The following is a 27,564-nucleotide window of genomic DNA, read 5'->3' on the forward strand; positions in this document are numbered from 1 at the left end:
TAGATAGGCATTCTCTAATAATTATGTTTACCTTTTGTTTTAATTTTAATGTTCCTTCGGAAAGGAAGAAAAATAATGCTAGAATCCTTATCCATAGACTTCAGAGTAAGGAAGGTTCTTCCAAATACTAAGAAAGGAATAAGAAGAATGCTGGAATCATATCCACAGTAGGGTTGTTCCCGCCTGCCTTACACCATAACATGTAGATAGGTAAATGATAGTTCCAGGTATATAGATATAGGTTCTCAGTCAGTTTAGATAGGCATTCTCTAATAATTATGTTTACCTTTTGTTTTAATTTTAATGTTCATTATTTGTCTTTTTTTGTTTTTTCATTGTAAATTAATGTTTCAACTAATAAATGGTTGTCTGTAAATATTAAAAAATAAAACTATTCCTTGATTCCAGGTCCCCCGTTCGTTTTTAACGCATTGACTCCCCGGTAGTTGGAAACTAAAAACCCGCTATATCGAAGCACGACACGTCATGGGTGCCAAGCAAAGTAAAAGGTCGGTCGATATTTCGGCCACTCCGAAGAAGGGCGAGAACGGGAACGCCGTGAACGACGCCATCGCTAAGATAGAGGAGGGAGATGTGGAGGGTGCCGTCAAAACGGTGGCTAACGGCGTGTCCACACATGTGGAGAAGATCGTGGAGGAAGTCACGGAGGAGGTGAAGGAGGAAGTCAAAACTGTCACAGAGGTGAGTATTCAACTAATCAACCTGCAGAATAGAATCTGCAAATTTCATTTTTGAGATTTCGACCAATGACGAATCGAAGACTGCTTAGTCCAATCTAACAGCTGTGCCAAATACCTTGTTTAGACGGCGGGAGTAAAGGGACTTTTCAGTCTCATTCTGGCTTTATATCGTGATTCTAAAGGTATAATCTACTCTCTAAAGGTATAATCTACAGTGTAGATTCTACACTGAAGAGAGAGAGGGAGAAAAAAAAATCGTTGGGGTTACCACAGTAAACTCAGAAGTGGAGTGAGTGGTTATCACCGGATTTGAAGGTTGGTCGTTCGAGTCCAAGTCATGAAATTTTATCTAAAAACCCCAACAAGGGTAGCTAACTTTCTGCTGTCATTGGTTGAGGTTTCAAAATGAGAAATTATTTATACCCATTCTGTCCCCATTCGGCTCTCTTGTTTGAAAATTCAAGTGTCCCCAAGATGGTTCTCAAAAAAGGCTGAGGCCCTAATTTGTAGGGTAGGTAGGTATTACTAGAATATGATATTACCTACTGAATATGACAGTTCGTGGGAATCGAACACGCGACCTAGCGCTTACCTACAGAGTTCCAAGCTAAGCAAGACCAAATTTATTTTCAAGCCCTTTCCCCTCGATTTTCAAGAAATTCCGTCTAGTTCTTCAAACTCCCTCTATATTCTTCCCCAGGAAACACATCCACTACCTACGCCACTATGTTCAGTAGAATTCATTCGTCATGGATTACCCAGTAGTCTCCTTGTATATTCCCCACTACTTTAGTTTTCCTTCTTACTTGAGATGAAAATGTTAAATAAGAGTAGGTAGGTACATATCTACTTTATTTAGCTAGGTAGCGAGGGTGCCGTCAAAACGGTCGCCAATGGCGTGTCCACACACGTGGAGAAGATTGTGGAGGAGGTCACGGAGGAGGTGAAGGAGGAAGTCAAAACTGTCACAGAGGTGAGTAATCGTCGGAAATTGGAAATTTGTGAGACTTCCACCAATGACCCAACGAGGACTGCTTAGTCTAATCTAAAAGCTGTGCCGAATACACAAGACCAAATTTAGACTGGGGGAGTAAAGGGGACGACACAAATGAAGTGGTGCAATATTAAACTGTTGAGATAAAGGGACTACATGTCCTAATTCGACAGTCTAAATAAAGCACTAATATCTAATTGTGGCAGTATAAGCAAGGTATCTATATTCTATTTTATTTTAAGGAAGTTATATCATTCATTAGGGTTACCAACCTCAGGATCGGAGTGGGCTTCGTATTTGGAGGTTGGTGGTTCCAGTCCCCGTGTAGTCATGAAATTTATTTTGTAAATACAAACCCCAACAAGGGTAGCTAGCTATCTTGCTGCTGTCATTGGTTGAAGTTTCAAAACGAGAAATTATGTATACCCATTCTGTCCCCATTCGGCTCTCTTGTTTGAAAATTCAAGTGTCCCCAAGATGGTTCTCAAAAAAGGCTGTGGCCCTAATTTATCAGTTGAAATTATTACGAACTTCAGTAAACTCGGAGCTATAACACTAAGCTCAATCTTAAGGTATGGAATTCTACTTGGTAAGCCCCCGGCCTTAATTCCTTTGGCAACACCAAACGCAATTTTCTCTCACTCTGAAGCATAAATCCTTTGAATATTTCATGGAGAGCTGCACATTTTTTTTTCTTCGCCATCTCCTAGTGCTTTTTCTTCTTATTAGATGACCCGTCGTCACCAAGACAATTAGCAAGCCATTACTGTTACCCCTGTCACAGGGCAAGCATACCCCTCTGTCAGAGAGACAGAATAGGTCCTATCTCAATATCATCTGCTGGGTGATAATGAAATGTGTCAGGTTTATTTCCGACCTGACGGGTGACGGGGTGTCAGGGTGTATTTCACCCTAGCATTTCAAATGTTAGGAAAAGAAGAAGAATGCTTAGAATCCTTATCCTTAGACTCCAGAGTAAGGAAGGTTCTTCCAAATACTAAGAAAGGAATAAGAAGAATGCTGGAATCATATCCACAGTAGGGTTGTTCCCGCCTGCCTCAAGAATTCTTGCCATGTGTTACAACAGATTTGTTTATTTTTACAAAATGAACTTGGGCGGGAAGACTAGATACATGCCTTGTTTATTCTGTCCCTTTAAGTCTCGTAATATTGTTAATAGCAGAGAGCCGAATGGGTGTTGAAATTTTCTTTCAGGATATATGCCTCCTAATCCTTTAAAAGTCATTTTTTACAATATTGATATCATCTGTAGTTTTTTGTTGTGCTTAGTAGTTTCTGCAATTTATTTGGCTTACTGTTGTGCTTTTTGATATTTTCAGTAGCTGTTGTAGAAAGGGCTCAATTTCAGTTGAAACGCACTCCGCAGTGGTTTGTGAACTAGGTATTGCACAAATTCAGCCTTAAAAGTCCAATAGAAAAGATAAAGCCCGTCATATTGGAGTAGATAAAATTAAATTTGAATTACAAGAGAGAATAATTGAATAAAATCACACCCAGGAACCAAAAACAAAAGCTGTCTAGGGCAATATCTACATAGGTATACTGTTCAGTATACGTATATGTATCAAAATTGGGCCTGAGTGTAATTGCATAAAGTACAGGTTGGGAGCACACAACACAAAAGTGCTGAGATTGCATTACATGGAGTCATGGAGGCTGAAAGTAATTTGCACCGACATCGACAGAATGAAGGATGAAGAAGAATGGAGAGAAGAAGTAGATAAAGAGGAACAGGAAAGAGGAGAAGTAGATGAAGAGAAAGGAGAATGAGAAGTACATCAAGAAGAAAGAAGAGGAAGGAGGAGAAGAATGAAGAGAAGTAGGTGATGAAGAAGAGAAAGAAGGAAATGATGATGATAGAGGAGATGGATGATGAGGCTAGATTCAATTAAAACGGGTTGACACTATGGAAGAGTAACTACACTGTTTCCATACGTAGAAAGACAGTTTTTCTCTTTTTATCACCCAAGATGAGAAAAAAGAAGAAGGTAATTCACAAAAATTGTCCGTGAAATATCAAAATGGAAAACAGGAGGAATTCCTATGCAGAGATCAACAACTTTCACACTTTCCCAGGTCCTTTTCAACCAACTCTGGACTATCTTCATTTTGTTTATTTATTACTTGTCATCTTTGCTCGGAAAGTGTATAACTGCGCATTGATGAACTTCTAACTTGATTATGAAAATTACCTTCACCACAATACCTACACCTGATGCAGTTTCCATTATAATTCCAAGTTACAAATGAGTTATAATGAGTGATATTAGTTACTTTGGTTTAACTTGGGCGGGAAGACTAGATACCTTGTTTATCCTGCTTGGGAGGGGACTGAAAAGTCCCTTTATGTCTCGTAATATTGCAATTTTTCGTATTCTTGGTTAGGAAATAGGCAACCAGGCAACCACCCATATAGGGCTGAAATCGGATTGTCTTGGGGAGCGAAGGGTTCCTAATTTGTACGTTCTGTATTTGGAGTTTGGACAGAAAACATAGATAAATAAATAACGTTTTTGCTCGGAATACGAGTTTGATTTAAATCTAGATTCAACCGTTTGATATTTTTGACTTTTTGGAACACTTGAGAGAGCCGAATGGGTGTTGAAATTTTCTTTCAGGATATTTTATATTCATTCTCTTTCTTACACTCTAGCCTTTTCTGTAGTTTTTTGACGTGCTTTTGTAGTTTTAGCAGTTCTTTTGGCTTACTGTTGTGCTTTTTGATATTTTCAGTAGCTGTTGTAGAAAAACACTTGTAGGCTTAATCTCAGTTGAAACGCACTCCGCAGTGGTTTGTGAACTAGGTATTGCACAAAATCAGCCTTAAAAGTCCAATAGAAAAGATAAAGCCCGTCATATTGGAATAGATAAAATTAAACTTGAATTACAAGAGAGAATAATTGAATAAAATCACACCCAGAAACCAAAAACAAAAGCTGTCTAGGGCAATATCGACATAGGTATACTGTTCAGTATATGTATCAAAATTGGGCCTGAGTGTAATTGCATAAAGTACAGGTTGGGAGCACACAACACAAAAGTTTGCATGCAAAGAAGTTTCCCGTCTAACTTTGTTTTTTATTTATACAGAAAACGAAAGCTTTCATTATTTTGTTTGTAGCAGTTGTATCTAATAGTAACGTTTGCCTATAGTGATATAGGAAAAAACACTTGGAATATGTAATATGCACCAAGGAAATAGCTTTCCACTGAAGTGAAAGTTTCACCACAGGACTGGCATATGTCTGTAGTTTCCGCACCGCATGAAATTATTCTATATCCCCAGTTAATCATTTCACATTTCCCCCAGAACATCCCCCGAATGTCGAAGTTATCTCCCTTATCGTAAATTTGTTTCCCGTATATCGAACATTATTTGTTTATCAGGACCTATATCATAAAAATTCCCTCCCCATAAAAATTCCTCTTTTAAATTTCTTATTTCTCTACTTGCAGCATATATCCAGACTCGAGAGTCGAGATGAAATCATCAATTTGTCGATTTCATCGTATTATCCAGCCGTTTCACGTTTGTGGGAATTGTGAGCCTTTTCTGCAAACTCGCTTTGGTAATTTGTTATCCTTCTACTGTACATAAATTGTGAAAATTCCTGCGGTCTTTTGAAAGTCTCAATCGAAACCTTCTCAGATTACTATTTGGTCCAAAAAACGATGGACTTTTTTCACCTGATACGCACCTCCTTTTTTTCAATTCTCAAGTCTCTCCACTTTCTACAAACTCTCAAGAATAGGTACTGTCTTTTTATGGTGACGCTTTTTTCAAGGCTTGAATGGCAGGATTTTCACTTAAAGAGCTCTTCCACTCAACCAGTCTGGCTAAAGATGGAGTAATTAATTTTCTTTTTAATCATGGATACGTCGATACTCCACGTTCAAAAGAAAAATTATCTTTTCCTCTCTTCTAGTCTTTCGTCTTCAAATTAAAAGGTCGTTTATAATAAAAACAAAAGATGGGAGAAGGGACAAGTCTGAAGATATTCGTTTGAACTTCCTCTCTTCTTGTTCTTCTTCCTCCTCCTCCTCCTCCTCCTCCTCCTCCTCCTCCTCCTCCTTCATGTCTCCCTTCTATTCCTTGGTTGAGTGTGGGGGAGTTTATAAGAGTGAAAATTTCACGACCCAATGAATTTCAGGCACTGGGGTTTATTGCGTACTATTACAGTTAGTTGCATTTGCATGTACCTACTAGGATGGGCACCCGAAAAAGTTCCCGATTATCTCGTCAAAATTTGGTGCAAACTGGTGAGGGCAGTCCATAACACATGTGTAAGAATTATTTTTAGTTATACACAGAATAGAATCTTAATCCTGACTGTTTGTGATACAGTTGACAACTTTCATGAATGAAACCACAAAACGTAGGATTAGTATCTCAATATTTCTACATTCATACAATCGTTTACACACGGACACTTGTAGTAACATTCCTAAACTCTTACCATCTCATGTCACAATAAGTAGAAAACACACTTTTACTGTAGGTATAGGTAATTTGGTAATTTTATTTGTTTCATAATACAATTACAATTGCTTAGATCATTAAAACATATACAAAAAAGAGAAAAAAAAAGAAAAAAAATAACAACAATAGTAATAATAAAAGCAAGAGTAACAATAGAAAATAATAAAATATGAATAAATAAATAGGTACAATAGTAGAAAAAATATTTCTCCGTTATCTTCCTTATAGGTGCACAAAGTATTTCCATTGATAAGAAAGTATCTTCCCTGATAACAGGAAATAGCAGACTTGTTTAGCTGGAATACAGTATCTGTAATACGCACAAACGGGGACAACTAGGTCGTTCTTTTTATTATTTGAGTTTTTCTTGTTTCTTTAAATTTCCCTGCCACTTTCTTCTATTGTTTATTTTATTTTTACTTTTACTTACCTCATTTTTACTTTCCTTAATTTTATTATTTAATTTTCTCCTTTTCCCCCCTTGTATTCTTCGACCATTGTTTATTTTAGTTCTTTTTTTATGTTTTAATTTTGTGTTATACCTGTCTTTTCCTTTTCCGTTATGTATTATTTGTTCCTTTGCGTTTTTCTTGTTTTGATTTTAATCGGGCTCGTTTTCTATTTCATTCTTCTGTTCCGAAGGAGGTCTCAAAGAACGGCACACTAAAAAATTGGTCACTAAACAAAATCACATCCATGTTTAACAAATCCGGCACACCAGAAGCCAAACCCGAGGGTGAAACAGGCGAAAAAACAGCTGAAGGTGAAAAAACAGCCGAATCTGCCGAAGAAAACAAAGAAACACCTGCTAAAACTGAAGAGGTAAGTTGTGTGGGAGGAGTGTCTGCTAGACTCTTGGTGCTTGGTGACTGTCAGAAATATTGTGTTTTTAAACATTCTGGGATTTTTTTGTGAAACATCACTAACATCAAAATTGTTCCAAAATAAAATTGTACATAAAAGCTCCTATAACCCTGGTCTTCTTTTCTTTTGGGCGTTTAAGTTTTTTCACTAACCAAAAAGAACATTTTCACTAATTCAACTGCATGAGGACAATAATTGAAGATCTACATTTACAAGTACACTTTCTCAATTTCTGTTTATTCTTTAATTACTTTTCTGTATGATAGTTTAAGCACGCTTGTCTTTTATGTATTTTTTAGTCTTATTTTTGTAGAACGCTAAATTAGTACTTGCTGCTACCACTTTAGTAGTTTGTCTTGGTGACTGTCAGAAATATTGTATTTTTAAACATTCTGGGATTTTTTGTGAAACATCACTAACATCAAATTGTTCCAAAATAAAATTGTACATAAGAGCTCCCCTATAACCCTGGTCTTCTTTTCTTTTGGACATTTAAGTTTTTTCACTAACCTAAAAGAACATTTTCACTAATTCAATTGCATGAGGCCAATTGAAGATCTACATTTACAAATACATTTTCTCAATTTCTGTTTATTTTTTGATTACTTTTCTGTATGATAATTTAAGCACGCTTGTCATTTATGTGTTTTTTAGTCTTATTTTTGTAGAACGCTAAATTAGTACTTGCTGCTACCACTTTAGTAGTTTGTAAAATGGCACAGTATGAATGGTATCCCTTTTCGGAAAAGGGAATTCCACATAGGTACTTCCTGAGACATTAGACGGATTTCGACGGAACCTTTATTTAAGCACCCAGACTTCCGAATTAAATGAAGACAATATAATATCAGTTGTTATTGAATTGTGATGTGTTAGTGCTCTACTTTCAATTAATTAAATCTAATCATTTATTCACTTTCATAATTTCAAGCTGTCACTTTTGGACATTTGTAATTAACAAATCTAATCGAGTGTAATTAAATCTTGGCAGAATCTAATAATGCTTCATAATATTTTATCTTAGAAAAACTAACAAACTGAAACATTCTCAACGTCAATCCTTTTTTTTTTTTTTTTTTTTTTGGGGGGGGGGGGGGGGGGGCCCCCCGTGGCGACTTTGATTTCATAAATCAAGTGAGGCAAACTGTATTCGAGAGTTTAGATAACCTCTCAGTGAGTACGTTGGAGTGATTTGTGTTCTCAGTTTTGGGTGGCTTCTCATCACTTTATTATTAATACAAAACTTGAATTGTATAAACTCTCATGTTGTCCCTTGACTACCGAAAAATCTTCAGTAAACCTTATTCTCGCATGATCTCGAATCTGAAATCTTGATCTTATTCCCACTTGATTCCTTATGCAGACAAATGTATATGTCAAAAGTAATGCAAAATCTTAGTACTTTTCCTTCAGTCCTTGATCGTCTTCTGAACATCATCTTCGTCACTGACCAATAATTGTCATTTTTATTGCAACTCTCATGGTATGCTTATGTGTATTGGATGATTGATGGTTTCTCTCCTTGTACATGGCTTCTGTTCTGAAACCACATTACCTCACAATGACATGTTCTAGCAACTCAAGCTGATGGAGAAGTCAAAATATATGCTGTGGGTTGCGGGCACAACAGGAGAGGGTAAAGTGGAACACGTATATTTTTATTTTTTAGGAGGAAAAAATGTTCCAGACACAAAATGGAAGCTTTCAGGGGGTTTGAAAAATGATGTGTTCTGCAGCGAAAAAAGTCTCGAATTTCGTGTATAACCGATATGTACTTTGCTGTAATGTCTGTGGGATGCTGTGAAATGGTGATTTTTAGGGTTGCTATCGTCTGTGAAGTCATTGGGGAAGTTCTGTTCGAACTTCGAAATATTTCCTAGCTTCCTAGACGAAAAAGGAAAAAAATACACTTTTCCTAGAAGTACATCAGGTACAATCTTTGGTTATGCCGTCAACTTTGAAGTTGCGAAGCAAGTTTTCGAAGACTTTGTAGTTACAGAAAATCCTTGAAATGAAAAGCAATTTCCAATATTCCATTGTGCTCAGAACCACTGAAACTCTATCGTTCTAACTCAACAAACGCTTGACAATTCATTGAAAGTTATAGCATTCCTTCGGAAGGAAAAGCGCTGAAAAGACGGCGAATACATTAAGCTTGGTTATATTGCTGGAAGTTTAGTGGACATTCGATTAAGTCTTACTCGGAAAAAAGCGCAATTAGGGCCATAATGCGATGAGGAAATTTCGTTTTTGTTGTACATTCTTGTCGATATTCATCAAAATCAAACAAAGCGTTCGAGAGTTATGATGGAACAAACAGACAAACCAAATCCAAAATCGTCGAGTTAAAACTCAGAGCATGCATTATTTTCCTGTCAATATTCTTTCTCCGTTCCATTCGTGCTCTTCTGGATAGGTTTGAGATGTCAGATCTGAAAGTTATGTGTCGAATTCTTCGATGATTTTTTTCAAGCTAAGCCTTAGCCTCAGGCTTCACTCGAGATGTTCTTACCTACATTACCTTGTAATCTTTCTTCTATTATGTTGGTGCTTTTTATTATCTTGTGGAGATCTATCAAGTATTGACTGATTCGTTTGATCTTGAACCATGATCCCGAATCTTGTCCCGTTAATTCTTCAACATCTCAGCTTTTCAAATAGGAAGTCTGTAAGAAATCCGAAAGAAAGAAAGAACCGTGAAGTTTCTAATCCCAGTGTTTTTAATTCTTAATTCATAAGCATGTTTTTCATAAACTTGGGGTAGCGTAAAATTGTGAAAGCACAACAGGAGAGGGTAAAGTGGAACACGTATATTTTTATTTTTTAGGAGGAAAAAATGTTCCAGACACAAAATGGAAGCTTTCAGGGGGTTTGAAAAATGATGTGTTCTGCAGCGAAAAAAGTCTCGAATTTCGTGTATAACCGATATGTACTTTGCTGTAATGTCTGTGGGATGCTGTGAAATGGTGATTTTTTGGGTTGCTATCGTCTGTTTGGGGAAGTTCTGTTCTTCTGTTTGGACTTTGAAATATTTCCTAGCTTCCTAGACGAAAAAGGAATAAAATTACACTTTTCCTAGAAGTACAAGTACAATCTTTGGTTATCCCGTCACAACGAAAAAAGTCTTGAATTTCATGTATAATCGATGTGTACTTTGCTGTAATGTCTGTGGGATGCTGTGAAATGGTGATTTTTTGGGTTGCTATCGTCTGTTTGGACATTGAAATATTTCCTAGCTTCCTAGACGAAAAAGGAATAAAATTACACTTTTCCTAGAAGTACAAGTACAATCTTTGGTTATCCCGTCAACTTTGAAGTTGCGAAGCAAGTTTTCGAAGACTTTGTAGTTACAGAAAATCCTTGAAAAGCAATTTCCAATATTCCATTGTGCTCAGAACCACTGAAACTCTATCATTCTAACTCAACAAACGCTTGACAATTCATTGAAAGTTATAGCATTCCTTCGGAAGGAAAAGCGCTGAAAAGACGGCGAATAAATTAATGAGAGAAAGGGAAACCCACACCTACAATGCAATGTAAAGATGAAGACATAAATATATGTTCAATAATTTGTCACAATCGTCCTCTTGTCACAAAACTCATAATAAAACCCCGCCTTTTAACAACGAAAGAAAAGGGGGAGAAATTAAAATGCCTTCACTTCGCAAAACAAATGAAGACAAGAAGAAGAGGAATTTATCATTCATTTTCATCGAAGTACAATCGAGGAACAATTATTTTATTGTTCGCAAATCTCTCCCCAAGCATTTCACATGTTGGAAACGCAATAAAAACTTTCAGAGAAGACGCTTTCCTCTCTCCTCGTGGAAAGTGAAAAAAAGCTTTGGGGGATGGATGGCATTGAGGGGGAGTTAGAGACGAGAGGGGTGGTAAGTTAGACGGGAGGGGAAGTGATGGTCGGACACAACAGGAGAGGGGAAAGTGGAACACGTATATTTTTATTTTTTAGGAGGAAAAAAATGTTCCAGACACAAAATGGAAGCTTTCAGGGGGTTTGAAAAATGATGTGTTCTGTAGCGAAAAAAGTCTCGAATTTCGTGTATAACCGATATGTACTTTGCTGTAATGTCTGTGGGATGCTGTGAAATGGTGATTTTTAGGGTTGCTATCGTCTGTGAAGTCATTGGGGAAGTTCTGTTCGAACTTCGAAATATTTCCTAGCTTCCTAGACGAAAAAGGAAAAAAATACACTTTTCCTAGAAGTACATCAGGTACAATCTTTGGTTATGCCGTCAACTTTGAAGTTGCGAAGCAAGTTTTCGAAGACTTTGTAGTTACAGAAAATCCTTGAAATGAAAAGCAATTTCCAATATTCCATTGTGCTCAGAACCACTGAAACTCTATCGTTCTAACTCAACAAACGCTTGACAATCCATTGAAATTTATAGCATTCCTTCGGAAGGAAAAGCGCTGAAAAGACGGCGAATACATTAATGAGAGAAAGGGAAACCCACACCTACAATGCAATGTAAAGATGAAGACATAAATATATGTTCGATAATTTGTCACAATCGTCCTCTTGTCACAAAACTCATAATAAAACCCCGCCTTTTAACAACGAAAGAAAAGGGGGAGAAATTAAAATGCCTTCACTTCGCAAAACAAACGAAGACAAGAAGAAGAAGAGGAATTTATCATTCATTTTCATCGAAGTACAATCGAGGAACAATTATTATGTAAGTATGTATATTGTTCGCAAATCTCTCCCCAAGCATTTCACATGTTGGAAACGCAATAAAAACTTTCAGAGAAGACGCTTTCCTCTCTCCTCGTGGAAAGTGAAAAAAAGCTTTGGGGGATGGATGGCATTGAGGGGGAGTTAGAGACGAGAGGGGTGGTAAGTTAGACGGGAGGGGAAGTGATGGTCGGAGTAAGGGTGTAAGTTGGATGGACAGGAGGGGGTTGGTAAGTTCGAGGGTAGGGGAAGTGAGAGGGGTAGAGTTGATAGGAGGGGGGTGTCGAGGAAAGTTTCGAAGGGTGAAAGTATAATAGGAAGGGATTAACTTGATGACTAAGCGGGCGTCCCTCTGTACGTTTCTCCAAGAGGAAATTGTATACGGAATATGCAGACTGGTGAAGGTCCAGGGCTGGACTGCACTATGCCCTCTCTCATATTATCTTCAGGGTTGGAGTGAAACGGTGTAGGTACTCTGCCTTGTAGAATTATTCAATGAGGAATATTCAGGCTGAAATTCAGGGATGGGCTCGGAAATTTCGCTTTCGAATATTGGGGTTGGAAAATCACTTCATAACACGACGCGCTGCTTGATTGGGTATTCTGTACGTACAGCATTGACTTCATAAAGTTCATACTTCGATAATAGCAAACAAATGGAAAGGTTAAGTTTGCAAAACATTATTTTGTTTGCGTGACTTAGTTCTAAAATTAGGATTTAATTTCCAAGTCCAACTCCAAGATCATGTTAAAGCCAGTCTAATTAATGACGATTTTTGTGATACCCACGTAAATATCGATCCTAAATATGTCGCCAAATTCATCCCAAAAGGGCAAAGGTGGCCCGTGACGAATTTTCCTGATATGTTCTTCTACTCTGAACATTGGTGCTGATGTTAAATCCATCCTTACAACACAACTACAAATGGATTATGTTATACCTACTCTACAAACATATACTGCATGTATAGGAGAGGTACTTTAGAATGAATAGATAAGCACTCGTACGTCTAGCATTGAGATAGCACCCATACCCACGTAAATATCGATCCTAAAATAATATGTCGCTAAATTCATCCCAAAAGGGCAAAGGTGGCCCGTGACGAATTTTCCTGATATGTTCTTCAACTCCGAACATTGGTCCTGATGTTAAATCCATCCTTACAACACGACTACAAATGGATTATGTTATACCTACTCTACAAACATATACTGCATGTATAGCAGAGGTACTTTAGAATGAATAGATAAGCACTCGTACGTCTAGCATTGAGATAGCACCAGACTGGAAAAGCATTCAGCAAATTTGTGAAGCAGCACGAGAGAAGGAGAATAAATCAGCATTGTGAAGTGAATTAAAATTTCCGGCTTTATTTTGTCAACAACGACGTTTTTGCCAGAGCTCCTTTTTAATTTCGAACAAAACGGAGATGGCTTTTCTATGCAAACAAATGTTGCTCTCCTTCTTCTGTATGTATTTTCATTAAATTTTCGTAATTTCGAACAAAACGGAGATGGCTTTTCTATGCAAACAAATGTTGCTCTCCTTCTTCTGTATGTATTTTCATTAAATTTTCGTTCTTCTGTATATATTTATATAGTTTGGTTCATTATACATCTAATTCTGTGAGATTTTCATGAAGCTATTTTATCTTCTTTTCCTTTTGTTGTTGAATGTGAAGACTCCAGGAGGAAGATGAGATACGAATAGAAAGGAAGTTGTACATACATACTTCTTCTGTATATATTTATATAGTTTCGTTCATTATACATCTAATTCGGTGAGATTTTCATGACGATATTTTATCTTCTTTTCCTTTTGTTGTTGAATGTGAAGACTCCAGGAGGAAGATGAGATACGAATAGAAAGGAAGTTGTACATACATATATCATTAGCAGACCTGGGAATTGTAGAGTAGTTTTCATTATTTTCCAATCATGACGTGATACCCTCTCTTTTGCCAGTAATGTCAATATTATTGTCTCGTAGGTTTTAGAGGGAGCTATTTTAAGGACTAGTCAGCTCCCATGGCGTAGTGGTCACTGCGCTCGCCTTGCACGCGGGAGACCCGGGTTCGATTCCCGGCGGGGTCAAGAAATTTTATCATTAGCAGACCCGGGAATTGTGGAGTAGTTTTCATTATTTTCCAATCATGACGTGATACCCTCTCTTTTGCCAGTAATGTCAATATTATTGTCTCGTAGGTTTTAGAGGGTCCCTAGCATTTCAAATCTTCGAGAAGGAAGAAGAAGAATGATAGAATCCTTATTCACACTCCAGAGTAAGGTTCTTCTAAATACTAAGAAAGGAATAAGAAGAATGCTGGAATCATATCCACAGTAGGGTTGTTCCCGCCTGCCTCAAGAATTCTTGCCATGTGTTTTCCTCTTTCCGCTTCCATTACTTCTTCTCTTCTTGTTGTTAGTTTTCCTTTTCCTTCTACTTCTTTTCCTTGTCCTCCTCCTCCTCCTTCTTTCTCTTTTCCTTCTCCTTTATTTCTTTCTGCTTCTTATTTCTGAGAGTCCTAATGTCCCAAAGGTGACATTGGGAGGGGGCGTGAGATATAATGAGATTTTTTTCTCATTTTCTTCTTGTTCTTGTATTTTTCTCTCCAGAGCTGACACACGTACACAAGTTTCATTACTTATTGATTGTCAACCTCCCGGCAACAGTGGACGGGTTTTTATTAAGCGTTTCAACAAATGAAAGATGTTAAAAATGCATGCTTTTATTAAATAAACTTCTAGTTTTCTCATAGAACAACTTACTGTCATCGACTGAACCAAATTTCAAGTCAATCGGCCCAGCATAAGTTGCTTAAATAGGTATTACAAACTAAATAAAAGATTGTAAAAAGTAATTAATTGATCATGGTCTTCTGAAAATGGCTAAGTTAAGGATACACCCAAGAAAGCAAAAATTAAAAATAATACCCCGTGAAAGTGTAACCTTTAAAACCTCCCCCAAAGTAATTGCAACAAAATGCAATTTCTTTGTGTTATTATATCACAACTTTGGTGCTCACTGCAGCATTGTAGGATTTTTCCCAATATCTCAATAATCCTAACGCAATCACTAGTATTCAATTTGGTTGAGTATTGAAGAGAGGATTATCCTGTTAGTCGTATTATGGATGGGTCTTCAAGCTCCAAAGTCATCCCAACACCTTCAGTAGCTACTCGTCTGTGTACTCTAATATGTGCAGTAGACGGTATTTAAGAAAGGCATGACATCATGACAAGAAAGATATTCAAGCCCTGCCATTGAGAGGTTCCGTCCCAAAATAGATTAGATGACCCGTCGTCACCAAGACAATTAGCAAGCCATAACTGTTACCCCTGTCACAGGGCAAGCATACCCCTCTGCCAGAGAGACAGGATAGGACCTATCTCAATATCATCTGCTGGGTGATAATGAAATGTGTCAGGTTTATTTCCGACCTGACGGGTGACGGGGTGTCAGGGTGTATTTCTGATGACCCGTCGTCACCAAGACAATTAGCAAGCCATTACTGTTACCCCTGTCACAGGGCAAGCATACCCCTCTGCCAGAGAGACAGGATAGGACCTATCTCAATATCATCTGCTGGGTGATAATGTTCACCTCATCTACCCATGGAATGTAAACATTATTCCATAACACCTATCGATAAAACATGCGCCTGTTATAATGGCACCCATGTATGGCCCTCACCTATCCATGGAATGTAAACATTATTCCATAGCACCTATCGATAAATCATGCGCCTATTATAATGGCACCCATGTATGGCAAGTTATGCAGATGCGTAATTAAGTGATTATAATATTCTTCTGTTCGTCATCTCCAGCTAAGTGATTATTAATTGTTTTTCAAAGCTCCAGCTGTTCGGGTTACCAATCTGGTATACGGCGATGACTTGCAAGAACACGGAGGAATCTAGCCTTCGTGCGTGCTCTTCTGGATAGGTTTGAGATGTCAGATCCGAAAGTTATGTGTCGAATTCTTCGATGAGTTTTTTCAAGCTAAGCCTTAGCCTCAGGCTTCACTCGAGATGTTCTTGAAGCTTACCTACATTACCTTGTAATCTTTCTTCTATTATGTTGGTGCTTTTTATTATCTTGTGGAGATCCATCAAGTATTGATGACTGATTTGTTTGATCTTGAACCATGATCCCGAATCTTGTCCCGTTAACTCTTCAACTTGTCAGCTTTTGAAATAGGAAGTCTGTAAGAAATCTGAAAGAAAGAATGAACCGTGAAGTTTCTAATCCCAGTGTTTTTAATTCTTAATTCATAAGCATGTTTTTCATAAACTTGGGGTAGCGTAAAATTGTGAAAATTCCTGAAACTTTTCCGGAAAACTTCGCTTATAATTATAAACTTCTAACAATTTTTACTTTCTATTACCTTTACGTATAGGGAACCTATACAAGGTAATGAGAAAGTATTGCAATCGGTCCAAATTTTCAAAATCGGGAAATGGGTGGAAATATCCGTTTTGGGGTCCCCTGATTCCAAAAAAGTGGTTTTTAGCCCATGGTCTGTACGTAACGTACGTACGTACTACAGGTTTAAATGGGAAAAAGTAGAAAGTTGTGAAACATGGAGTCATGGAGGCTGAAAGTAATTTGCACCGACATCGACAGAATGAAGGACGAAGAGAAAGATAATGAAGAAGTAGATAAAGAGGAACAGGGAAGCGGAGAAGTAGATGAAGAGAAAGGAGAATGAGAAGTACATCAAGAAGAAGGAGGAGAAGAATGAAGAGAAGTAGGTGATGAAGAAGAGAAAGAAGGAAATGATGATGAAGAAGAGATGACAGAGGAGATGGATGATGAGGCTAGATTCAATTAAAACGGGTTGACACTATGGAAGAGTAACTACACTGTTTCCATACGTAGGAAGACAGTTTTTCTCTTTTTATCACCCAAGATGAAAAAAAAAAGAAGAAGAAGGTAATTCACAAAAATTGTCCGTGAAATATCAAAATGGAAAATAGGAAGAATTCCTATGTAGAGAGATCAAGAACAACTTTCACACTTTCCTGGGTCCTTTTCAACCAACTCTGGACTATCTTCATTTTGTTTATTTATGTCATCTTTGCTTGGAAAGTGTATAAATGTGCATTGATGAACTTCTAACTTGATTATGAAAATTAACTTCACCACCACAATACCTACACCTGATGCAATTTCCATTATAACTCCAAGTTACAAATGAGTTATATTATACTCTGGTTCAGTATGGGGGAGTTTATAAGAGTGAAAATTTCACGTCCCAATGAATTTCAGGCACTGGGGGTTTATTACGTACTATTACAGTTAGTTGCATGTACTAGTATGGGCACCCGAAAAAGTTCCCGATTATCTCGTCTAAATTTGGTGCAAAATGGTAAGGGCAGTCCATAACACATTGGTAAGCATTATTTTTAGTTATACACAGAATAGAATCTTAATCCTGACTGTTTGTGACACAGTTGACAATTTTCATGAATGAAACCACAAAACGTAGGATTAGGATCTCAATATTTCTACATTCATACAATCGTTTACACACGGACACAAACTCTTACTATCTCATGTCACAAAATAAGTAGAAAACACACTTTTACTGTAGGTATTGGTAGGTACGATAGTAGAAAAAACATTTCTCCGTTATCTTCCAATATAGGTGCACAAAGTATTTCCATTGATAAGAAAGTATCTTCCCTGATAACAGGAAATAACAGACTTGTTAGCTGGAATACAGTATCTGTAATACGCACAAACGGGGACAACTAGGTCGTTCTTTTTATTTGAGTTTTTCTTGTTTCTTTAAATTTCCCTGCTACTTTCTTCTATTGTTTATTTTAATTTTACTTTTACTTACCTCGTTTTTACTTTCCTTACTTTTATTATTTAATTTTCTCCTTTTCCCCCTTGTATTCTTCGAGCATTGTTTATTTTAGTTCTTTTTTTATGTTTTAATTTTGTGTTATATCTTTTCCTTTTCCGTTATGTATTATTTGTTCCTTTGCGTTTTTCTTGTTTTGATTTTAATCGGGCTCGTTTTCTATTTCATTCTTCTGTTCCGAAGGAGGTCTCAAAGAACGGCACACTAAAAAATTGGTCACTAAACAAAATCACATCCATGTTTAACAAATCCGGCACACCAGAAGCCAAACCCGAGGGTGAAACAGGCGAAAAAACAGCTGAAGGTGAAAAAACAGCCGAATCTGCCGAAGAAAACAAAGAAACACCTGCTAAAACTGAAGAGGTAAGTTGTGTGGGAGAGTCTGCTAGACAAAGAACGGCACACTAAAAAATTGGTCACTAAACAAAATCACATCCATGTTTAACAAATCCGGCACACCAGAAGCCAAACCCGAGGGTGAAACAGGCGAAAAAACAGCTGAAGGTGAAAAAACAGCCGAATCTGCCGAAGAAAACAAAGAAACACCTGCTAAAACTGAAGAGGTAAGTTGTGTGGGAGGAGTGTCTGCTAGACTCTTGGTGCTTGGTGACTGTCAGAAATATTGTGTTTTTAAACATTCTGGGATTTTTTTGTGAAACATCACTAACATCAAAATTGTTCCAAAATAAAATTGTACATAAAAGCTCCTATAACCCTGGTCTTCTTTTCTTTTGGGCGTTTAAGTTTTTTCACTAACCAAAAAGAACATTTTCACTAATTCAACTGCATGAGGACAATAATTGAAGATCTACATTTACAAGTACACTTTCTCAATTTCTGTTTATTCTTTAATTACTTTTCTGTATGATAGTTTAAGCACGCTTGTCTTTTATGTATTTTTTAGTCTTATTTTTGTAGAACGCTAAATTAGTACTTGCTGCTACCACTTTAGTAGTTTGTAAAATGGCACGGTATGAATGGTATCCCTTTTCGGAAAAGGGAATTCCACATAGGTACTTCCTGGAACATTAGACGGATTTCGAAGGAACCTTTATTTAAGCACCAAGACTTCCGAATTAAATGAAGACAATATAATATCAGTTATTGAATTGTGATGTGTTAGTGCTCTACTTTCAATTAATTAAATCTAATCATTTATTCACTTTCATAATTTCAAGCTGTCACTTTTGGACATTTGTAATTAACAAATCTAATCGAGTGTAATTAAATCTTGGCAGAATCTAATAATGCTTCATAATATTTTATCTTAGAAAAACTAACAAACTGAAACATTCTCAACATCAATCCTTTTTTTTTTTAGGGAGTAGGGAGCACCCGTGCACAGAAAAAAATGTTGAGCCATCTATTTTTAGTCGTGTAGTATTTGTGTATTTTTGGAGAACTTGTTATACGTTGGGTGCTGTCGCAGTCCAGTGGGAAATCCGAAGGGACAAGTTGAGATTTGGATATTTCAGAGAAAAGTCAAAGTTTAGTCTGTGACAAAAATAGAATGAAAGAACGGTCACCTGTTTTTACTGAAAACTGAAAAGCTTCAACGCTCTATGTTTCTGTTATAAGTTTCTATCCGTAAAAGGATCTCTTGAGTTGATGAGCGCAAGTAAAAGTCATCGGTATGATTAAGAAGGCTTGTATTTTATCGTACAATAGTTGTAAAATGATAATGATCCATTGATCACCTTTGCCAATCATTCCCACTTTTGTTTCTGTGTTCATGTGTTGTGAATATATCGCAATTACTGGTCTTCTAAACATCCTCCTCTTTTATGAAGAGTTCCCACCACTTTTATCAAGAGTCCACCACATAATAATAATTGTAATTGATCAGTTTGTGTAAGGGAGTCATCGAGTCCATTTAAGCGGACACTTTTCATATTTGCCGCATCCCCCATTCTCATTCTCCAGCTCTACTTGGAACTACGTCAACATGAAAGCATTGTTGCACTCTTTCTGTGAGCTTAACTCCATACACAAAAAGCCCACTCTGAGGCTTAGGTGTTGGGGCACTTTGCCCCAGGGGATGGGTTAAGCTTATACGAATCTACGAATTAGGTAGGTACATAGGTACTGATTTTCTCTAATCACGATCGAATAAACTACGGGCTAAAAAATTCCCGGAGGGAATAATGATCACTTTTGGCAATCGTTCTCACTTACTGTATCTTGTTTTGTGACTTGTGAATATGAGGCAACCACTAGTATTCAATTTGGTTGAGTATCGGAGAGAGCATTATCCTGTTTGTCGTATTATTGATGGACCCTCAAGCTCCAAAGTCATCCCAACACCTTCAGTAGCTACTCGTGTTTCTCTTTTCCGATCTCGTCTGTGTACTCTAATATGTGCAGTAGACGGTATTTAAGAAAGGCATGACATCATGACAAGAAAGATATTCAAGCCCTGCCATTGCATATTCTAGAGTACCTTGTCCAACATGTGATCTAAAAATGTAAATTGTATTAACAGAGTTCCGCCGATCTGCTCCAATAAAAAATCCTCCATAAATAATGCAAATAGTTGATCTGGTTCATTGACTGCAAGCCCATCATCATCACCTCATCTACCCATGGAATGTAAACATTATTCCATAACACCTATCGATAAATCATGCGCCTATTACAATGGCACCCATGTATGGCAAGTTATGCAGATGCGTAATTAAGTGATTATATTATTCTTCTGTTCGTCATCTCCAGCTAAGTGATTATTAATTGTTTTTCAAAGCTCCAGCTGTTCGGGTTACCGATCTGGTATATGGCGGCTGCTTTTCCTTCAGTTTCCTATTTCTGAGAGTCATAATGTCCCAAAGGTGACATTGGGAGGGGGCGTGAGATATAATGAGATTTTTTTCTCATCTTCTTCTTGGTCTTGTATTTTTCTCTCCAGAGCTGACACACGTACACAAGTTTCATTACTTATTGATTGTCAACCTCCCGGCAACAGTGGACGGGTTTTTATATTAAGCGTTTCAACAAATGAAAGATATTAAAAATGCGTGCTTTTATTAAATAATCATCTGAGTTTTCTCATAGAATATCCTATTGTAATCGACTGAACCAAATTTCAAGTCAATCGGCCCAGCAAAAGTAGCTTAAGTAGGTATTACAAACTAAATAAATGTTGTAAAAAGTGATTACTTAACTAAATAAAAGATTGTAAAAAGTGATTAACTACTTAAATAAATGTAAAAAGTGATTAATTGATCATGGACTTCTGAAAATGGCTCAGTGGCTCAGTTAAGGATACACCCAAGAAAGCAAAAATTAAAGATAATACCCTGTGAAAGTGTAACCTTTGAAACCTCCCCCAAAGTAATTGCAACAAATGCAATTTCTTTGTGTTATTATGTCACAACTTTGGTGCTCACTGCAGCATTGTAGGATTTTTCCCTATATCTCAAAAATCCTAACATCCAATGTTTACCTACCATGCTGGCACAAGTATAACCTTAATATCTCTATGTTGACACAGGACAGGAGGTACCGTTCCGGAAGGCTTGTATTTTATCGTACAATAATTTATTGTAAAGTGATAATGATCCATTGATCACCTTTGGATATCGCAATTACTGGTCTTCAAAACATCCTCCTCTTTTATGAAGAGTTTCCACCACTTTTATCAACAAGAGTCCACCACATAATAATAATTGTAATTAATCAGTTTGTGTAAGGGAGTCTTCGAGTCCATTTAAGCGAATAATTTTCATATTTGCCGCATCCCCCATTCTCATTCTCCAGCTCTACTTGGAACTACGTCAACATGAAAGCATTGTTGCACTCTTTCTGTGTTTGGCGTTCTGCTGATATTTGTGTCACATCAGATTAGAATATTTGGGGAGTTCTATTTTGAATCTATGGAATATTGCGACATTGACGTTGATGTCTGGTGGGTGCCATACATGCGAATGCTAAGTGATATCTGAGTCTCCCCAGTTTATATCTATCTCCCCAATGATATATCCCTTGTGTTTGTACCGCCATCGCAATATGTTTGATTGTAGCATGCATTTGAATTGCACTAATTTTCCCACTACATAGAACCCGTTTGCGAAGAAAATATGTGATTGCATAAGATGAACCAGTAAAAAAACCACCAGGGAACTCACAAAACCCCGTAAAGATATGAAGAGCTCGTGGAAGAATTTCATTAGATGAACCTCCTCGTATGAGATAATAAAATGAAAACATGAAATGCGATGATGAAGAGAAGAAAACCTAATGGATCAAAGCGTAACCCTCTTCCACTCAACCTGGATGCAGCACTAATGCAACGTATGGAATGGAGAAGCAGCATTTCATTTCGAGAAGATAAAATCCTCGGTACGTGACTGCGGGAACTGTTAGAAGAGAAATCTGCTAACTTTGTCTCTTCTTTCCGCCTGTCTGCTAGGATGTGTGAAAGAAAATAACAATCCAGAAGAACAAAAGGGAGAAGAGAAAACGTAGAACCATATTTTTATCTCCCTCTTCACATATCTGACGCACCTTGTGTAACTTTTTTCTCATTTTTACTTTTTTTTTCTATCTTTTACCGCAGTGGTCTGGCCAATTATCCTTATCTTTAGGCCATTTTTGATGACGCACTATATGTCACTGTTGGAAAATCCTAATCGAAAACTTTTTTCTGTCCATGTGTCCCTCCTTTCACTTAGAAAGTTCTTACTGAGTTTGAGGTTTCTCGATTTTATCATGGAATTTCTTGCCCTGTTTATCTCGATTGGAGAAAAAGAAATATTTAAAACTCGGGATTGAATGAAATGTGTGTTTTTCTTCGAAAAAATGTCATTTTTCACTTCCGTCCTTTATTTCTTTTCCTTTCTGTCGTCTCTCCTTTTCTCAATCTATGTTAACTGATTAGCAATTCCTCTCACATTCGATTTGGGACCAAATTCTTCCGTTTGCTTCAACAATTTCCAAAGGAGACATTTATTCTCTTACGTTTATCAATAACAATGTCAGAAAAGAAAAAAAATCTGGCAGAGCAGTAGATCAGAAAACAATTTAGAAAGACAAAAGACACTGAAGAACAATATGAAAATAATAATCTCCAAAAATCTAAAAAAAAAGAACGAATAAATAGAATTCATAGGGGAAACTGTATGATTGATGATATGTCAATATGAACATACCTGAAACAAATGCAAAAAATATCATGTGAAGGCATGCATGCCGGGGAAAATGGGGGGGAATTTTCCCATGTCACATTTTCGAGCCTATGAAAGATGAAAGGGCTGTCCAATTAAATTAAGTCCCACATATTGGAAAAATATGTTCTCCACTCCATATTTTGAAGGTCTCCAGGGGGTTGAGAACTTGGGGTACTGAGGAAGAGGTGCATAAAATATACTATTACCTTACCAGTGGCGATTTTGATTTCATAAATCAAGTGAGGCAAACTGTATTCGAGAGTTTTAGATAACCTTTCAGTGAGTCCGTTGGAGTGATTTGTGTTCTCAGTTTTGGGCGGCTTCTCATCACTTTAATATGAACACAAAACTTGATAAACTCTCATGTTGTCCCTTGACTACCGAAAAATCTTCAGTAAACCTTATTCTCGCATGATCTCGAATCTGAAATCTTGATCTTATTCCCACTTGATTCCTTATGCAGACAAATGTATATGTCAAAAGTAATGCAAAATCTTAGTACTTTTCCTTCAGTCCTTGATCGTCTTCTGAACATCATCTTCGTCACTGACCAATAATTGTCATTTTTATTGCAACTCTCATGGTATAACATACCTGAAACAAATGCAAAAAATATCATGTAAAGCGTAAAGCCATGCATCCCCGGGAAAATCCCATGTCATATTTAGAAGCCTATGAAAGATGAAAGGGCTGTCCAATTAAATTAAGTCCCACATATTGGAAAAATATGTTCTCTACTCCATATTTTGAAGGTCGTCAATATGGACATACCTGAAACAAATGCAAAAGATATCATGTAAAGCCATGCATCCCCGAGAAAATCCCATGTCATATTTTGAAGCCTATGAAAGATGAAAGGGCTGTCCAATTAAATTAAGTCCCACATATTGGAAAAATATGTTCTCTACTCCATATTTTGAAGGTCTCCAGGGGGTTGGGAACTTGGGGTACTGAGGAAGAGGTGCATAAAATATGCTATTACCTTACCAGTGGCGACTTTGATTTCATAAATCAAGTGAGGCAAACTGTATTCGAGAGTTTTAGATAACCTTTCAGTGAGTCCGTTGGAGTGATTTGTGTTCTCAGTTTTGGGCGGCTTCTCATCACTTTAATATGAACACAAAACTTGATAAACTCTCATGTTGTCCCTTGACTACCGAAAAATCTTCAGTAAACCTTATTCTCGCATGATCTCGAATCTGAAATCTTGATCTTATTCCCACTTGATTCCTTATGCAGACAAATGTATACGTCAAAAGTAATGCAAAATCTTTAATTACTTTTCCTTCAGTCCTTGATCGTCTTCTGAACATCATCTTCGTCACTGACCAATAATTGTCATTTTTATTGCAACTCTCATGGTATGCTTATGTGTATTGGATGATTGATGGTTTCTCTCCTTGTACATGGCTTCTGTTCTGAAACCACATTACCTCACAATGACATGTTCTAGCAACTCAAGCTGATGGAGAAGTCAAAAAATATTGCGGGCACAACAGGAGAGGGTAAAGTGGAACACGTATATTTTTATTTTTTAGGAGGAAAAAAATGTTCCAGACACAAAATGGAAGCTTTCAGGGGGTTTGAAAAATGATTTGTATTCGAGAGTTTAGATAACCTCTCAGTGAGTACGTTGGAGTGATATGTGTTCTCAGTTTTGGGCGGCTTCTCATCACTTTAATATGAATACAAAACTTGAAGTGTATAAACTCGCATGTTGTCCCTTGACTACCGAAAAATCTTCAGTAAACCTTATTCTCGCATGATCTCGAGTCTGAAATCTTGATCTTATTCCCACTTGATTCCTTATGCAGACAAATGTATAGGTACGTCAAAAGTAATGCAAAATCTTTAATTACTTTTCCTTCAGTCCTTGATCGTCTTCTGAACATCATCTTCGTCACTGACCAATAATTGTCATTTATTGCAACTCTCATGGTATGCTTATGTGTATTGGATGATTGATGGTTTCTCTCCTTGTACATGGCTTCTGTTCTGAAACCACATTTGAAATTATTTTCCTTCTCCATTCTCTTTTTGCATGAAGTTGAACTATCTACGCATGAACCTAAGGAACTGTACATATTCTTTGCACGTAGCATGTGAACCCCTTACACCTAGTATATCTGATGGACCTGACATGCTATCCCTCCTCCTTGCATGAAGACTTTGGATATACGCCATGATGTGATGGACACTGATGCCCGGTTGTTTCCTCTTGTGTTGTAGGAAGCCAAGGAAGTTATCAACGAACTGACCGAAAAATTAGCCAATGGCGTCGACAAAACACCGGAAAAACAGGGAGAAGCTGCCGACAGTGAAACAGCTGCTACACCTGACACACCAGCCTCCCCTGAATCTGCCACCGAATCCTCCGACAAAAAGAAGAAGGAAAAGTCGAAGAAGAAATGGTCCTTCCGATCTCTCTCCTTCTCCAAAAAAGACAAGAGCAAACCTGAGAAGACACCCTCCAAGGATGAATCTGTAACCGAGTCGTTGAAGGAAGAGGTAAGTTTGAAACATTCTCCATTTGGGTGATATAAACATTGTAGCCTCATTTCTGCATGAAAAGACCTAACTTGGTAGCTTTGGATAGTTGGGAATATTTTAGCAGAGATCATTTCATTTTTAGAGGTTTTATGACCAAATCTCGGTGATCGAAAAATTTGTCACTGTCAAAACGTTTGGATACATTAGGAATGGATTTAAATTTTGTAATCTAGTTTGAATTGGCTGATCTTCAAATAAATAGAAAGATGTCTTCAATTCTGCTGGATGTCTTCAACTCTTCATAGATTGATTGCATCTTCTTGAGTTGTAAAAGATCATCAGATGGCATGGAGTCGAATGTGGGAATTGATAGTAACGAAGAGTCGAATTGTACATAAACTTGTGAACCATGCGTTTGTCGACTATGTTGCACGATTAATACAATCCATGGAACAGCATTTCAATTCTGAAGACGGTGATCGAAAAATTTGTCAGTGTCAAAACGTTTGGATACATTAGGAATGGATTTAAATTTTGTAATCTAGTTTGAATTGGCTGATCTTCAAATAGATAGAAAGATGTCTTCAATTCTGCTGGATGTCTTCATAGATTGATTGCATCTTCTTGAGTTGTAAAAGATCGTCAGATGGCATGGAGTCAAATGTGGGAATTGATAGTGACGAAGTGTCGAATTGTACTTAAACTTGTGAACCATGCGTTTGTCGACTATGTTGCACGATTAATACAATCCATGGAACAGCATTTCAATTCTGAAGATGGATCGTCACTCTTCATAGATTGATTGCATCTTCTTGAGTTGTAAAAGATCGTCAGATGGCATGGAGTCGAATGTGGGAATTGATAGTGACGAAGTGTGGAATTGTACATAAACTTGTGAACCATGCGTTTGTCGACTATGTTGCACGATTAATACAATCCATGGAACAGCATTTCAATTCTGAAGATGGATCGTCAAGTCGTGATCTTGTAGCGTCTCCATTGATTCATTTGCATGATGGACGTGAAGTTATGATCTCCTGTGTTTGTCCTTGCATGAAGACGTGGATGATTCAAGCCTGGATATCACGGAATCTGTCATGTCGTCCCGAGACCGGTCTCTAGTTTCCCCTTGTTTTGTTGTAGGAAGGTGAAGAAGCCGCCAAGGAAGAAAAAGTAGCCGCCGATGCCGAAGCCACCCCCGCCGAATCACAACCAGAAGTTGCCGACAGTGAAACGCCAGCCACGACAGAAACACCAGCCTCACCTGAATCTACCGAAACCTCAGACAAAAAAGAAAGTTCAAAGAAATGGTCTCTGTCGCTATCCTTTTCAAAAAAAGACAAGAGCAGTAAAACTCCCTCCAAGGACGAATCCGCACCCGAAACCGTAAAAGAAGAGGTAAGTAAGAATCTGGTCCTCATTAGATGACATCAATGGTGGTGATCGTATTCTTGCATGAGAAGACGACTACTCCAGGAGAACTGTTGATGTTCTAGTCAGAAGTTGTGTTGAGTGGTATTCTCCTTGGACACCCCAATAGTGACAGATGTGGCTTCTTCAATCTCCATTGGTGTAAGTTGGTGAAGATGTTCAGTTTAACCTCTCCTGAAGGAGATGAAAATGTATATAGATCATTTCCTTATGAGGTGATGGAACTTGTAGAAATATGAGAGTTAATGATGTTGATGGTGATGAAGGCAAATGGATGCGATCTCTCTACCACCCAAACACTCTGCACCACAAATGCAACGTTTGGCGTATGGGATCATTTCCTTATGAGGTGATGGAACTTGTAGAAATATGAGAGTCAATGATGTTGATGGTGATGAAGGCAAATGGATGCGATCTCTCTACCACCCAAACACTCTGCACCACAAATGCAACGTTTGGCGTATGGAGCAGCATTTCATTTGAGAAGATTAGTTTTCCTTTCCAAGTTTCAAACAGAAGCCATCTGCTAACTGTGTGGGGGGTTGGTCCACTCCATTTGTATGTTGGATGTGTGAGCGTTGTTCAGGAAGACAGTGAGAGAATAAGCCTTGTTGTGTTGTAGGAAACCAAGGAAGCGAGCGAAAATTTAACAAACGGCGTCGACAAAACACCTGAGAAACAGTCAGAAGCTGCAGACAGTGAAACAGCAACACCAGCCACACCCGCCTCCCCCGAATCCTCAGAGAAGAAGAGCAAGAAATGGTCCATCCGATCTCTGTCGTTTTCCAAAAAAGACAAAAGCAAAACGAGCACCGAGGCCGAATCTCCAATTGAGGCACTGAAAGAAGAG

At 37.6% G+C, this 27,564-nt stretch overlaps 1 protein-coding gene across 1 annotated transcript; it reads left to right on the plus strand.

Annotated features, from left to right (window-relative positions):
- Window positions 1-201: 201 nt before the first annotated feature.
- LOC103516499 (neurofilament heavy polypeptide) lies at window positions 202-27,564 on the plus strand (the record flags this gene model as incomplete). The annotated part of the gene is given in 5 exon segments (XM_026828876.1): window positions 202-601; window positions 1,574-1,674; window positions 25,023-25,301; window positions 26,427-26,681; window positions 27,337-27,564. Coding segments are annotated over 5 exon segments (978 nt in total), but the record flags the coding sequence as incomplete, so codon positions are not given.

Source organism: Diaphorina citri, unplaced genomic scaffold (assembly GCF_000475195.1).
Source record: "Diaphorina citri unplaced genomic scaffold, Diaci psyllid genome assembly version 1.1 scaffold1584, whole genome shotgun sequence".
NCBI classification, from domain to species: Eukaryota; Metazoa; Arthropoda; class Insecta; order Hemiptera; family Psyllidae; genus Diaphorina; species Diaphorina citri.